Here is a 16,441-nt window from a genome sequence, read left to right as displayed (position 1 = left end):
CCCCCCCCACCCCACCCCTAAACTTTAAAAATTGGAATGCTTATGCCCATCAACCTTATCGCTTTATAGACAATGCAAAAACAATAACCCCAAATAAATCTTTTATTTTCTAATTTTGCTCCCATTATTTAACTTTGTCAACCTATCACGTATCTTCAATATATTCAACAAACTCCTCCATGTATATAATATACACATTATTAAATTTAATAAAAAGTTTTATCTATTAAAAAATACTAACTTTTGGTATGGATAATTTATTTTAAATATTCTCAGATAAAAAAACTTCACATATTTAGAAGTTTTTAGAAAGGAGGAAGACCAAATAATGATTAATAAGATAAGTTATCAAAAGTTATTTGAAATGAAATTTAAGTTGATATTAAATTTAAATTTTTATTAAAATATAATTTTTTGATATTGACCCTCAAATTTGAAAAAAAAATAATTATTTAAAAAAGTAAATTATATTCAAAATTATTAAATTATTATTAGGTTTATAGTTTGATCACTTAATTTTAAAAAATACAAAATAATTATTAAATTATTTAAATGTTTTATTTCTATTATATAAATAAAAATTTTAAATAATGAACATTTTTAACATTTTAAAACTGAACTTATTAATAATTTAATAATACTAAAAATAATAATACTTCCCTCAAAGGAAAAGTTGGAAGCATACTTTCTTCATTTAGACAAGCAGCCACCCAACTTTTACTTTTAATTGGCTAACAAAATTGTGGACTTCAACTTGGAACTATAAAAGGAAGTTGGTTAACTAATTCTAGATTTAAAATTCGACTTTTCATGTTGTTAAATATATATATATATATATATATATATATATATATATATATGTGTGCGCTTTTCATATATAATTTTGGTTTAAGTTTAATTATACGTAAATTTTTTAAATTTATTTCTATGAATATATTTATATTTTTAATCATGTAATAATTGATTTTAGTTATAATTATTTTAATGATGTATTATTTATAATTTCTATTGTGATTTTTAGTATTTTAAAATAAATTTTTGGGTACATATTGAGTTTTTTATATAAATATAAATATAATTAAAAATGTTAAGTTGTGAACAAATATGTTATAATATTTCTTTGATGGGTAAGGGTTGTCCAAATATTGTATTTTGATTGTACCATTAATATAAACTTTCAAAAGAAAAATCAAACCCAAATCTTTTACCAATGCACTTGTGCAAGGGACTAAGGGAGTAACCAAGGGTCATATCCCTTGAAAAATTTCATTTTAAATTTTATAAAAATTATAAATTAATATATGATAAAATTTAAATTTAAAATTTTTTAAAATATTAATATTTTAATTTAATCTTAAATTTTATAAAAATAAAATTAATATAATAATAGATTTATTTTTAATTCTCATAGAAAATATATTTAACTTAATTTTGACTGCCATAAAAAATTTTCTGAGTTTAATTTTCGTGGTCGTAATGTGAAAAATAATAGGACGCAGAAATTATCACGTTTATCTATAGAAAAAATATTGAAAGCCGGACAAATTTCTGAAAATTAAAGATTGTAAAAGAAAAAAGCCGAAATTTGTCTAAAAGGGGAAGCACCAAATGCGCGTTTGTAAACGCGCGACACTGATTGGATAAAAAAGTAAAAGCCACCACTTTTATAGGCTAAAAAGTGCGACGTGAATTAATAGCGCGTGGAAAGCAAATCCCTTGTCATTTTGTATTTAATGATCTAGTCTAAATCACAGTTGATAATAATTAGAGAAATTAAAAATATTTCTTCCCAAAATCAAAATTGAAAAAACGTATAATTTTAAAATTTATCCTTTATTTTATTAAAATAAAAATTTAGTTTTTATTTTAATTTACGAGAACATAATTTTGTACAATAAATATTGAGTTTTGTTAATTTATTATATATAAATTGTTGAACTACCTATTTTTACTTTTTCTTTTGCATATATAAACTGTTAAGTCAATGATTCTCGAGTTAATGATTTAACGAGAAGGTTTAAGAATGTTACTAATTGTATTAACTTTGAAGTTATAGTAGGTAAAAGTAACATGGAGACTTTTGTTTGCATTTTATTTTTTCTATTAAAAAAAAGTAAATCAGTCATTTTGTTAAAATTTTTATCAATATTTACTGTTAAAAATTGATTGTTGTATGTCAATATGAGGTTCACGTTGCATGCCACGTGAAATTATTTGGTTATTCATCACGCTAGTTTTTTAAAAATAAAAAAAAGAAAATTTTAACAAAAATATCAATTTACTCTTTGATATAATATACAAGGGTTAATTTATTTATTTTTAAATAGAAGGAAAAATGCAAACTGAATTCTAATACATGGGCCTCCATGGTACTTTTACTGGTTTTAATACAGAATGAGATTAAAGTTTGATAAATTAAATTAAAGGACCAGTGTATCAATTTTTATAAAATAGAGGGTTGAAGTTTAGAATTAGACCAATAACAAAAAAGTTGTTGTCTTTTTGAGTCTTGGTCCTCTTAAAAGAGACGAAAGCTTCTACAGGGAAAATATTGTGAAAATCTTCATTTATCTTATCAAAGCTTTGAATTTTGATTGGTTTTTTTTAGAGGAAAAGCGAAAAGAAAGTAAAAGGGAAAAGCGTATAAAATGGAAACGCCGCCGGCGGAGGAACTATTGAGAAAGATTCAAGAACTAGAAGTGGGACATGCGAATCTCAAGCAAGAAATGTCGAAGTTAAAGCAATCCGGCGGTGAGTCAAGGCTCGATTCGACTCGTCAAAGATCCCACTCTATTTCCCCTCAGCGCCCTCGATTCCCCGGGAACGCCGCGGCTGCTTCGGCGGGAGGGACAACGACGGCTGCTGCTTATTGGAAGAAAACTTCGGGTCCATTTCGACATTCCTCGCCGTTGCAAAGAGAGAGCAGAAGCAATGACACCTTAAATGGCGGCAGCGGCGGCTGCGGCGGCGGAGGTAGTGGAAGAAAAAGTGGGAATACCGGACCAGCTGCCGTTAATTTCACTAACAGCCAGTATTTAAAGATATTACAGTCTATGGGTCAATCTGTTCATATATATGATCTTAGTGGCCGTATAATTTATTGGCAAGTAAAAGAAAAAGGGTTTTCTTTCTCTCTTTATTTTTTCAATTCTTCAGTTCCAAAGTTCAAATTCTCAAATCTAATTCAATGAACAAGTCTACCATTATCATTTTTGCATTGGGTTTCTTTTTTCAGGAATCGAACTGCTGAAAAACTTTATGGGTATTTAGCAGCAGAGGCTTTAGGGCAAGATGCCATTGAGCTTCTTGTTGATCATAGGGACTTTTCTGTAGCTCATGATATAGTTCATCGTGTTATGATGGGGGAAAGCTGGACTGGGCAATTCCCTGTTAAGAACAAAATGGGGGAAAGATTTTCAGCTGTTGCAACCAATACTCCATTTTATGATGATGATGGTTCTTTGGTTGGAATCATTTGTGTTTCGACCGATACTCGGCCTTTTCAAGACATGAAAGTTGCATTGTCAGCTGAAAAGCAAGCCGATGGTGATTCGGCTTTTAGCTGGTCTAAAAACGCAGTCTCGGCTAAACTCGGTCTTGATCCTCAGCAGCCGTTACAAGCTGCAATTGCGTCGAAAATAACGAATTTGGTATTAGTTCCTTATGTCTCGTGTCTATTTACTTTTGTTGTAGTTTGGTGTATTGGTTTGATTGTTACGAAATGCAGGCGTCCAAGGTGAGCAACAAAGTGAAATCAAAGATTAGGACGGGAGAGAATTGTTCTGATCGTGAAGGGGGAAGTGGAGATAGTCATTATTCTGATCATGGTTTGTCCGATGCTGTTCTTTCTGATCATAAAGAAGATGCAAATTCCAGTGGAGCTAGTACACCTAGGGGAGATATACACCCATCTGCTTTTGGTGTGTTTTCGCCTTTTGATGAGAAATCCCCGGCTAGAACCTCTAGAGATTTTGGTGATGAGAATGAAGGAAAACCCGCAATCCAAAAGATTATGACCTTAATGGGTAAAAAAGGGATAACATGGCCTTGGAAAGGGAATGATCGAGAAGGACCCGAGACAAGGACTACACGTTTTGTATGGCCTTGGTTGAGTAACGATCAAGAGAATGAAACGTTTCAACCGAAGATCCCATATTCTGGTACAAAAAGTGAAGGACATGTTAATGAGAGTAACAGATCTGTCAATAACGAGGCAGCATCAGGTTCTTGGTCGTCTGCTAATGTTAACAGCACAAGCAGTGCCAGCAGCTGTGGTAGTACCAGCAGTAGTGCTGTTAATAGAGTTGATCTCGACACTGATTGTTTAGATTACGAAATCTTGTGGGAAGACTTGACAATGGGAGAGCAAATCGGGCAAGGTAATTGCTTTCGAGTGAAGGAATTGTCAATGGCCGGAGAACTTGGTCATTGACTCAAAGCACTGTTCGTGTTTACCTTGTTTGTGCTGTTTTTTTTTCTTTAATATGTATAAGTTTAATACTTTATGTACCTTTGCTTTCATTTGCAGGTTCTTGTGGAACCGTGTATCATGGCCTGTGGTATGGATCAGTACGTTCTCTTGCTTCATTCAAAGCCTTCACTTTTGATAGGATTTACGTTTGCATTATGGATGAATATAACTTGAAATTTTGGTTTAGGAGTACCATGATTCGTTTCGGGACACTTGTGGTTAAATACCAATTCATGGAAGTTGCGAATGCATTGCAATGAATTCATTCTTGTACTCATTAGTTATTCATTGGTATTATTAAAGAGCATGCTCGTATGATTATTTGTGTTAATTAACTGTATTCATGTTATTGCAGGACGTTGCCGTCAAGGTATTCTCGAAGCAGGAATATTCAGATGACGTGATAGATTCCTTTAGACAGGAGGTGTGCTTTATTCATAAATACAGTTTCTTTTTGGTGGTAACCGTAAAATCACATGATGCATGCGCCATCCTAACTTTGCATTCGCTGAGTCCAAAGCCACTGCATTTGTTATTATTTCGAGTTCCTTCCTCTTTGGAACGGTGTTCACGGTTTTACTTTTGCTTTTAAGGTATCTCTGATGAAAAGACTTAGGCATCCGAATGTTCTGTTGTTCATGGGAGCCGTGACTTCGCCTCAACGTCTCTGCATTGTCACGGAGTTCCTTCCACGGTTCGTTATCTTCCTTTTTTCGTAACTTTCACATTGCATATTTATGGCTCTGCGGAATCCTTATGTTTACGTTTCTTTGTTGCAGTGGGAGTTTGTTTCGATTACTACAGAGAAATACTACCAAACTCGATTGGAGACGGCGTGTTCATATGGCATTGGATATTGTGAGTATTATGAGTTTTAGCTTTTTAATTTTTATTTTCATTCTTTTTCCAGTTTCTCTATGACTCCCCGTTTTTTATGCATATATAGTGCCATCATGTATTCGGTTTTCTTTAATCCTTGCATGCATTACTGGATTATCCCTTCCCTATGTCAATTCACCTTATTAATTGAGCTTCAACAGGCACGGGGAATGAATTATCTTCATCATTGCAATCCACCTATCATTCATCGTGACTTGAAGTCATCAAATCTTCTAGTTGATAAGAACTGGATCGTGAAGGTTTGCCTCTAGTTATGTACTCCCTTTCTAAATGCAAATCCAGTTATAGTTTACTTCTCAGTTTTGAGGATGCTTTTTCGTTTATTCGATGTAAAATAGGTTGGCGATTTTGGTTTGTCACGTCTCAAGCACGAAACATATCTCACAACAAAGACCGGGAAGGGAACGGTATTTTACTGAAAATTTCATTTGCTTCATCAGAAATATTTAAATCACTCATAAGTACACCATTTCTTGCAGCCTCAATGGATGGCACCAGAAGTTCTTCGTAATGAACCCTCTGATGAGAAGTATGTCATCCCCTTTCCTAAATCCCGCAACCCCATTCCATCACATTCAACTTTTCTCTGGCCAATAACTTTGCATTTCTTTTTGTTTCCGACTTAGGTCTGATATATATAGTTTTGGAGTCATTTTATGGGAGCTTGCTACTGAGAAGATACCTTGGGATAATCTCAACTCAATGCAGGTATCCTTTTCATTTAAAAGGATTTTAACTCATTCGTCTTCACGGCTCTGCATATACGAACAAAAGTTCTTTTAGTATATTCACAGGTAATTGGAGCTGTGGGTTTCATGAATCAACGGCTAGAGATTCCAAAAGAAGTAGATCCGCGGTGGTCTTCTATAATTGAAAGTTGCTGGCAAAGGTGCTTTTTCTCCTTATAATGTTCACATATTTTCGAATGCTTTAGTCTGTATAATTTGCAATCGTGACCTAATATGTGCAACCACAACTTTTCCAATCCAGTGATCCACAATGCCGACCAACGTTCCATGAACTATTGGACAAGCTTAGAGATCTTCAAAGACAATACATGATCCAACTTCAGCAAGCTCGTAATTCGGCCGGAGACGGTTCTCAAAGGGACTCGTGAATCAAATTTATGACTTTTATCAATTCCATTCTATTGCCTTCAAGCAAAAAAAGCACAGTCAAAGGCAGTTCCTTTGCGACCCTGAGACTTTTACGGCGTTGAGACCACGAAAATCAGGCCAGACAAAAAAGGACGAAACCTAGACAATTGTTGGCACTATGTGAGTGAGTTTTTGCCCTGAGTTGTGAGATGTCTGTTATAATCTGACATCATAAAAATCTTCAAAAAATCTGTTTGACAGTGCTGTGTGATTAGATTCATGTCAACTTGTGATTCTTTTTCTATAAAAAAATATGTAAAGCATGTTAGAACCACTAATGAAAGTTGTATATAATACAGAATATATATATATCTACAATGGAGTAAAATAGAGTGAAGAGATCAATGTCTTCTTGCATTGTTTATTACAGGATTATTATTCCATTTAGTACTTGAATTTGGTATTAATGTTCAATTTGGTATTAAAATCTTATCTGTTCCAATTTAATATTTGGGTTTGGGTTTAATGTTTAATATGTTATTTATATTAGATGGCAATATGACTTAATTAATATTTGACATGTGTGCTTTAGTAAAATATATATATATAGGTACTTAATTGAGATAAAGCAAAATTTAAGTACCTAATTCAACATTAAAATTAAAATTAAATTCAAATACTAAATAGCATATAACTTGTATCTAATTATAAAAATGAAGAAATCCAATTCTATTTGTACTAATCATTCTTTTTGAAAAAAATTAAAAAGTCACCTACTTTTGATGTCTCCATTTTATTTTTCACAAAAAGGCTTAGGCTTTAGTGGTTAAGAAATAACTCTATTAAATACAGCTGGTCTATGAGTTTCATTTTAATTTAATAGTTAATAAATGTGAGTGGAAATTTGAGTCAATACCGACTATTACAATGAATTCCATTTATTTCTCACTTTTCCCCTATAATGATATTTTACTCTCTTTTTCCTTTTAAAATTATTTTAATCATCAACTTTCAAATTTTAGTTAAATTATGCTTTGAATTTTATATATTTTTAAAATTTTATATGAAGTATCGTGAATTGCTACACGAATTACTATGTTACTGCCTTTGAAATAGACTAAAATTTGAAAATTGAAAATTAAAGTACAAAAAAGAAAAAAAAACTAAGGCTAATGTGATAAAACGAGATAAATGTTAGGGCTGAATTTTTCATTACACCTTCATTTTACTTCAGATTAACTTTGTCGTTTCCTGTTTTGTACGCTTCCATTTCTCTTACCAGACAATATTAATATTAGCTGATATGAAGAGGCTAAGGTTAATATATTATTGGTTAATCCATCTTTTTAAACACACTTTGTGGAGGGTCCACAATATTTGCCAGTGGAGGACATGAAACTCGGCACTGCTCGTGGCGGCTGACTGATTCAGACGTAAATATAAAAATATAATCACCCCTCTATATAACAACTCTATTTATCTCCTTATAAAGAGGTAGTTGTTACTATATTATTATAAACAGATAACCATTATAAGTTTATCAAAGAATTTAGATCATTTATTGTTATAAAAACTAATTTAATAAAAATATTTACTTCATAACTATGTATGTTCTTGTTTTAAGTAAAATATTTTTATAAAGTGTTAAAATAAAGCATAAAAATCGATTCTTCTAAAAATTTGATTGTTATAGCGAAATGCTATTATAGTAGGAAACTATAATAAAAAAGACTGACTGTCCAAGGTGAAGCCAAAAAAAATTTTTAGGGGCCGAAATTAAATTATAATTTTTACAATAGCAAAAATGTAATTTCATCATTTTAATAACCTATATAATTTTTAAAAGATTAAATCAAATTTTTATACTTTTAAGGGAGTCAAAGTGCAATTTTACCTTTACTAAAAAATTTAAATGGCCTAATGAAAAATTTTCCATTTTACGGGCCAAGACCCTCCCAAAACCCTTAGGGCACGTTTGGTTGGGAGGAATGGAATAGAGCTGTAATGTAATAGAGTTGTAATGGAATAGAGCTGTAATAGAATAGACCTATAATGAATAATTCAGTTGTTTGGTTGAATGGAATGGAATAGAGTTGTAATAGTATTCTTGTGTTTGGTTGAATGGAATAGATGTTGTAATAGCATAAGGAAAAAGACTTAAATGACTAAAATACCCTTAGTAGAATTTTTTAGATAAATGATTATTATTTTAAATTTTAATAAATTTATTATTAAATATAATTTAATAAAATAATAATAAATAATAAATAATTTAATCATATTTTAACATAAATATTATTAAATACAATTTAATAAAATAATATATAATTTAATAACATTCTTAATATTATTATTAAATTATGAATTAATAAAAATCATAATATATAATATTATAAAAATAATATATAACTACTTTATTATTTTTAAACACATATTTAATGTGCTAAATGTTCTATTATCCATTTATTTTTTCCTTGCACTCTTTTTCTTCCTTTACTAAATTTCTTTTATCTTTTATATAATAAAAATCAAGTTTATATAATCTTCAATTGAGTTAATTGGAAGATTCGTCTACAACCATGGCTGAATCAACATATTATAATCTTTATAAACATATCATTTATATTTTATATAGTTAAATTAAAACACTTGTTCCTTATCAAACAACTGTAAGGAAAGTCACTCCAAGCTAAGGTGCTATACTGTAAACAAGCATCAAAAGAGCACATAAAATATATATTTCAAAGTTTCATCTCAAATTGGATTATCCTCCACATTCATGCAACCAAACATTGCAAATGACACACATATCTACATACAATTTACATTACGAGCAACTACATGTTGGAAGAATACTCAATATGATACTTTTTCGAGTAATCTTTCAAACCACGGCCTTTCCATGCCTCACGGTATCTGATCCCAATGATGTCTCGAACTCTGTTTGTCCTTGAGAGCCCAGTTAATCTTGTTATTATCGATGCCAAGATCAATCATAATGTGCTTGTTTCTGAAAAAAAAGTTCACTTTACATTAAATCAGCTTAATAGCATCACATTCAAACTGTTTTATTAGCCCTATTCGACAGCTTAATTAACACCAATTTACATCCCCTTTAACAACGAATTTAACCTTTTCGATCAGCAACAAAAACTAATATTTAACAACTATTGTTTTTCTTTTATTTCATACATGCAACAGACCAATTGCTCTACATATTACAACACATTCAAATAAGTATTTATATGCTAGAATAATGAGCTTTCAAGCTGTAGTTTCCAGCAGTCATTTAAGCATTTAATTGTCAAATTTTCACTTCACTACTAACAACCGAACTTAGTAAGAATAACATAATATTTTAGCTACTAAACTCGATTTATAAACCCCTACAACCATAGCTTACTGCATGCAAACTTCAGAATTTAAACATGAGAATTTGCAAAGTTTCCTTTGAAAAACTCACTCACAAGCACATTCAATTTGTTCTATTTTGGACAGCACAAGACAGCAACATGCAGGGCATTTGTATCCCGCAACAACACACTCAATAGTATTAAAATTTATTAGTTCATCACAGCAACAATCCATGATTTTTAATCCAGTAATACTCAATTATTTGGTCCTAAAACTGAATAGCATAATGCAACAAATGGGACTGTCTTTACAGCCCTCAATCAACATGAAAATAGAACCATTAATTTGTTCAAATTTTGGACAGTAAAATAAGGGCACAAAATTGGATAGCGTAATTTTACACTATTTCGAGCAGCATTTAAACTTACAATAAGCGAATCTAGCTAATGCGGATAGTAAGTAGCCTTGAAAATTTAAAGAACATTTTCAGCCATTAAATCAAAGCGAAACATCAATTCTAATTTAATATATATATTTTAAGCATGAAAATAACAAAATGAGTTTAAAGAAAACTCACCATTAGCAACACTCAATTTGTACTTCTAAAATGACAAGTCATTCGGCAAATAAAAGCAGATTTACTCATTAACGACACATCATCAATATCAATCCCGAGTTATACATTTTAACCACGGCACCAAAGCACTATAAATCACAGCTATAACCCTCCTAATTTGTCATTTGAAGATACCACAATTTCATTATTAAGACCGTTTAAATTACGACAATTAATCCACTTTAGATAATGGTTTAAGACAACATAAATACTTACATTTTAATCAAGATCAAGCGGTAGGAAATCTTAATTATAACTATGACATCTTCTAATTTCAGCTTAGGACATTAATATTTAATCACATTAGAAGTAAAAGATAAACCCAAATCTGAAATTGGGTATTTGAAGATTTCAACAATTACCCAAACATAAACTAGAAAATGGAAATCCATTTAACCTAAAACTGAATTAACGAACATATTCATACATGTAGACCAACACTATACAATCCAACCATAAAGTCGACAACCGGAATCCATTTGACCTAAACCCAAATTGATCCAAATACAAAATGACCAAAACATGAGCTTCAAATCCAAATTAGCTGGTCATAAAACAACAAAAACCCAAATAATAACAGTCCGAACCCAAATTGGCAAAATCTAAAATAAATGAAAATTTTAAAACTTAATTTGATTCAATCTACATTGTTCCTATGAACCCAAACTGACAAACTATTAGATCTATAAAGATGTATAGGAGATTACAACAAAATTCAAGCTAATATAGGTAAACAAATAGATGAATCTGCTAGAAGTAGAAAATTGGGTTGATTAAAATTGTATTGATTAAGCTAAATCAAAATCGTTATTGAAATTTTGAAACATGACAAGATCCATTTTGAAGCATCATAAAAGGATTAAAAATGATTTTCAGAAATAATTCAAAATAAGTGTAAAATGAAAGAAAAAAGAGTTGAATCTTGATGTTGAAACATGTAAAGAGCAACAGATCTAGCGAACTGAATGGAAATGGATCCCCCAAAGACCAAAGGCCTATGGCGTAAATTTAACGTACCCCAATTCTCGAGTTCCTTCGGTATTTCTTTCCAAAAAAAACCCTTTTTCTTAGGATTTTTGGCAAAAAAAGAGCCCTAATCAAGACTCCAGCCTTGATTTCTCCAATCATGAGGAAAATCCAATTCACATACAATAGTAAAAACTGAAGATTACATCAACATGTTTTCACACCCCAAGATTAAAAAAAAACCAAAAAAGTTAACAAAAATTATCAGCAAATAGATTAAAAAACTTGAAAATGCCTATTATTTCTACTAATTTAACAAAAAAACTAGAAAAAAAAAAGAAATCAAAATTGGAGAAGAGTTACCTGAGGGAGGACTGCCGATTGTTTCACTTCTCAAGTTTCCATCTCAATTGAAAGCCTTGTTAAGGGTTGGAGTTAAAAAAATGAATCTTAATTGAAGGCCTTGTTAGGGTTTATCAAAGGGAGATAGAGTTGGTGATAACTGAAGCATGAAAAGGGAGACAAGTTTGGAATAAAATAGGAAGAAGAATGAAAAAAGAGATTGCTTGGACGTGAGAAAGAGAAGGGTAAAGTTGAAAGTCTCAACATAATTTTTACCCGACCATTCGTTGAATCCCTATTCCGTGGGGAGGGTGCGAATTAAACGGCACTTTTGCGTTGAATAAGGCCGTATTGAATGAGGCTGTAATAACCCATTACACCCAACCAAACAAAGTTTTAGTGGGGGGCCCACTGAATTCAGCTGTAATGGCTTAGCATTACAGCCAACCAAACATGATGTTAGTTTCGCCCCTGCTGATTGTATACTTAAAAATAATAATATTATATAAATACGTAAATTTGTTAAAACTCATATACAATAGAGTTGTAGCTTGCGTTTTAAATATGATTATAATATGCGAAATTAAAACAAATGAGATATGAATACGTAGATTACTATATCTAATTTAACATAAGTATCTATTACTGTTACGCAAAACATTTCACATGTCGTTATAGTTTCTGTAATTGTATGATATTTTATACAATTCGTGTCATATAAAACATTACGAATGTTGCAGTAATTTATGTAATTGAGTAATGTTTTGTGTAATTCGTGCTACATAAAAAAATACAAATGTTATGTTAATTTATGTATTTAGTGATGTGCTTTCAGGTAATATTACGAGTGTTATGATAATTTGTGTATTTAAGTAATGTTTCGTATACTTCATGTTATAATAAAAGTTATGAATATTGTAGTAATTTGCATACTTGAGTAATATTGTATTTAATTATTAAAAATATTATAAATATTATAGTAATTTGTGAAATTAAATAATATTTTGTGTAAAAAATATTATAATGTAAGTGCTTTTTAGTTACAAAGCTTGGAATGGATTTATTATCTTTTGGATGCCATGCCAACGCATTTATATGCATCTCCACATCAACATAAAATATAGAGAACTTGAAACTTACTTTTGTTATTCCATTTAAAAAATCATGTAATTAATTATTTTAAAATTAAAATATATAAAGATTTGTTGTTATTTGAATTTTGGTCATACAATCAAAGTTATGTGAAATTTTAATTAATTATATTTAATAAATAATAAATTTATAGTGGTGTTCTGTAAAAAAGTTATACGTAATCACTTAAAACATTGTTATCAATTTGGATTAGTGGTGTTCACATGTTGGGCTGATGTCAAATTCTAAAAATTTAAACCCAAGTTTGTCTCGCCCAAATGACTTGTTTCACTGTTCAAAAATAATGAAAAATTATTATTATTTAAATTTAATTATAAAAATTAAAATATTAATATAATTTTTTATATTTTTATTATTTTTAAACATTAAAATGGATTGAGATGAGCTAACTAGAGGCAAAAAAAAAAAAAAAAAGACTAAGCCCATCCAAAAGGGAAACAAATAGGATCGAGTGAGCCACCAACCCATAAATACTTTTAATTTAACCTCGGATCAAATTATGATAAATTAAAATCGAACCTCTCATCCAGTTTCAAGCGCATTTCTTGATTATAAGAATTTAATTGATCCAATAAGAGGAATTTGAGTTCATTGAGGCCCATTTTCAATTTACAATTATTGGGCCTTAAATTGATTTGATTCGAAAATTTATAATTTTATTTTTATTCATAAATTAATAATAGTAAATCAAACCAAAATTTATATTTATTTAATTTTAATCTTTAATATTTTACAATATAAAATTAATATATAATTTTTAAGTTAATGAAATAATCTTACAAATATTGTATAATATTAGTGGTGATATTGACCTAGTAAAATCGAGGTAATGTATGGTTACAAATATTGTATAATATTAGTGGCGATATTGACCTAGTAAAATCGAGGTAATGTATGGTATTAACACCATACATATATAGTTCTCAAAGCTCTAAACGGTTTGTAATATGAATATTAAATTTTGTTTAAATCTATTCATATTTGAAAATAATTAACTTAAATTGATTTAAATTTTGTTTAAATTTTTATAAAATTATATTATTTTTATTTGATATTTACTAATTATATATTTTTATTAAAATTTTTATACATAAATAATTTATTTTAATACTTACATTATAATATTATATTTTTAATTTTTGTAGGATATGAATTACATCACACACACACATATATATATATATATATAATTAACACATTAAGAAAATTGAAAAACAAGTCGATCACCTTGAATATTATCAATATTTTAAATTGATCTATTTTTTCTTAAGCTCATTCTTTTTGGTTTAATATTTTTGTTAAAACCTTTTAAATATTGAGAGCCTTCGAGCTTGAGCGGGTAACCCTTAATTAAGCTTATTGTATAAAAAGATATTTTTCCTTCAATTTTAGAGTTAATTGCATCATATATCCCCAAATTCTAACCTTCATTCTAAATTGGCCATCAAACTTTAAAGACGTTCTAATTACATATTCAAACTATCAATGTTATATCTATAAGGTCTTTTCATTACTAAAATCATTAATTTAACTGTTAAATTAGATGTTAAATCTTATGTAGCATAGTTTAAAATGGTTTTTTTTTAAAAATATATTGTAAATATTAATTTTGGAGTTTTCAAAGCTTTAGAAAAGTCTTAATGCTCTCTCTCTTTGTAACATGCACACTCTCTCGTTTTATTTTATTTTTAGATTTTACTTTTTAAAATTTATGCAATAATATTTTTTTAAATTATGCTATATTAAGATTTGACCTATACATTTTGATATGAAATCATTTAGTATATGATAGTCACATTAAGCTCCGACTAAATTCGGAGTGGATACTCAAATTGAAACCATACAAATTGAACAAGAATTAAAACATATCACATGAGTCAACGAGTTGATTAATGCAAAAATTATGTATCTTTAAATATTCAAATTCAAGTTTTACCTTACATAATTACGATATCTAAAATTTCAATTCAATTTTATTCGATTTTCCACGGATTATAATAATATCATATTTGAGAGCAAAACATATCACATGGGATGGGTTTACTTTTTAAAAAAATTTCATAGCAATATTAAAGGCTGCAGGAGGAAGTTATAAATGTGTTCAAGTCTTCCCAATAATTAATATATATTAAGCATCATCATCTTCACCTTCGTACACAAACATGTTCATCGGGTCCCATATCACGACCACTCAACGTCAATATTGCAAAATTAGGATATGCGGTATGCGTAAATGCTTCAATTCTGCTCGATTATTATAAAACTTTGTAAGCTAAAATAAGAATTTTTATATTAAAAAAACGTAAAATTAAATTATTAATTTTGAGAGACATCAAAGTACAAATTTTCTTTTCATTTTAATTAGAGAGTCAAGACTCTTGCATGGTTTTTTACATCTACTCCTAATCCTAACCCGAGTATGAGTAATTTTATTATAGATTTTAATTTAAACTCACATTTTTACATTAACAACAATATTTAAAATTAATTCAAGTTTTGAGTTTAAATTTCTTTAAAGTCTTAATATCCTGTACTAGAGACATAAATATTAAAGATTCTAATCATGGTTAATTTAAATAACGTATTCACCAAAATTGATCGTAACTATGTTTATTACAATACAAACGCAATCTAATAACAAAAAAACGCGTTTATGATCATAATTTAAATCCCAATTTAAATGATTATAAATATATATCGGCAGAGAGTACAATCAGTCGTCTAGATTTTTTAGGGTGCTGGCCTAGCTCTGGCAAGCATTAGCGAAATTAGCCAAGGCTAGAGGTAGTTGAGAAGACGAGACTATATTAATTGCTATGTCACCGTCCAAATTAGGGTTTTTCTTTTTATATTTAATGCATCATTTTATACTTGAATTTTACAAATTTTCGGTATATATATATTTTATATTTAATAAAAGTAAAATATTTAGATACTTAAAAAGTGATTGTATTAATTTTTAATATTAATCCATATTTTAGAATTGATTTGATGAAATATAATTATTAATGTTATTAATTTTGAATTTTCATGATATAAATAATAAAATAATTAAGTGTTAATTATGAATTTGTTATTAATAGGTGTGATTTTTTTTTGATTTTAAGATTTATTTGATAAAAATTAATTGTTAATATTATTAGTTAATTATGATATTAATCATATCAACCCTAAAAGTTAAATTAAACTGTAAAATTAACATGGTTTCTTGTTAGTTCCAAAACGTATTTCTTTAATAAAATACATGTATTACATTGAAAAGAAAACTCAAATATTCACGTTAAAAAAAATATAAAACCCGAATACCAAATGATGTAATAAAATTTTTTTCAAAGATATTTGAAAATTGAGCCATTAGGTTAAACGTAGATATACATTATGGAATATATTTGCATATTTGCTTGCAAATCTAAACATCTTCAACTAATCAACTGCCTGCATTTATGATATATGTGTATATATAGGAGGTTGTTTGCTAAGTTCATATGCTCAACATTTATCGAAATTAAGATTTGAGTGTTTTACTTTTTATTTTCTTGGAAA

The 16,441-nt window shown here is 29.1% G+C and overlaps 1 protein-coding gene across 1 annotated transcript; it reads left to right on the top strand.

Moving 5' to 3' along the window:
- The first annotated feature begins 2,480 nt into the window (after positions 1-2,480).
- LOC108457336 (uncharacterized) lies at positions 2,481-6,873 on the top strand. Its single transcript, XM_017756344.2, has 13 exons — positions 2,481-3,103; positions 3,236-3,650; positions 3,728-4,379; positions 4,529-4,569; positions 4,827-4,895; positions 5,065-5,165; positions 5,251-5,329; positions 5,512-5,610; positions 5,710-5,778; positions 5,851-5,900; positions 5,998-6,079; positions 6,166-6,260; positions 6,362-6,873. The coding sequence occupies exons 1-13, from the start codon at positions 2,649-2,651 to the stop codon at positions 6,486-6,488; spliced, it is 2,334 nt and encodes a 777-aa protein (XP_017611833.1). The 5' UTR covers positions 2,481-2,648; the 3' UTR covers positions 6,489-6,873.
- Positions 6,874-16,441: the final 9,568 nt, after the last annotated feature.

Source organism: Gossypium arboreum, chromosome 9 (genome assembly GCF_025698485.1).
Source record: "Gossypium arboreum isolate Shixiya-1 chromosome 9, ASM2569848v2, whole genome shotgun sequence".
NCBI lineage: Eukaryota > Viridiplantae > Streptophyta > Magnoliopsida > Malvales > Malvaceae > Gossypium > Gossypium arboreum.
This window is presented reverse-complemented; position numbering and strand designations above follow the sequence as displayed.

Excerpts from the sequence above, each read along its gene's own strand:
- LOC108457336 (XM_017756344.2), top strand. The coding sequence starts at position 2,649 with ATGGAAACGCCGCCGGCGGAGGAACTATTGAGAAAGATTCAAGAACTA. Across the intron at positions 5,330-5,511 it reads TTCATATGGCATTGGATATT|GCACGGGGAATGAATTATCT; the intron begins GTGAGTATTATG and ends GAGCTTCAACAG. Across the intron at positions 6,080-6,165 it reads ATAATCTCAACTCAATGCAG|GTAATTGGAGCTGTGGGTTT; the intron begins GTATCCTTTTCA and ends GTATATTCACAG.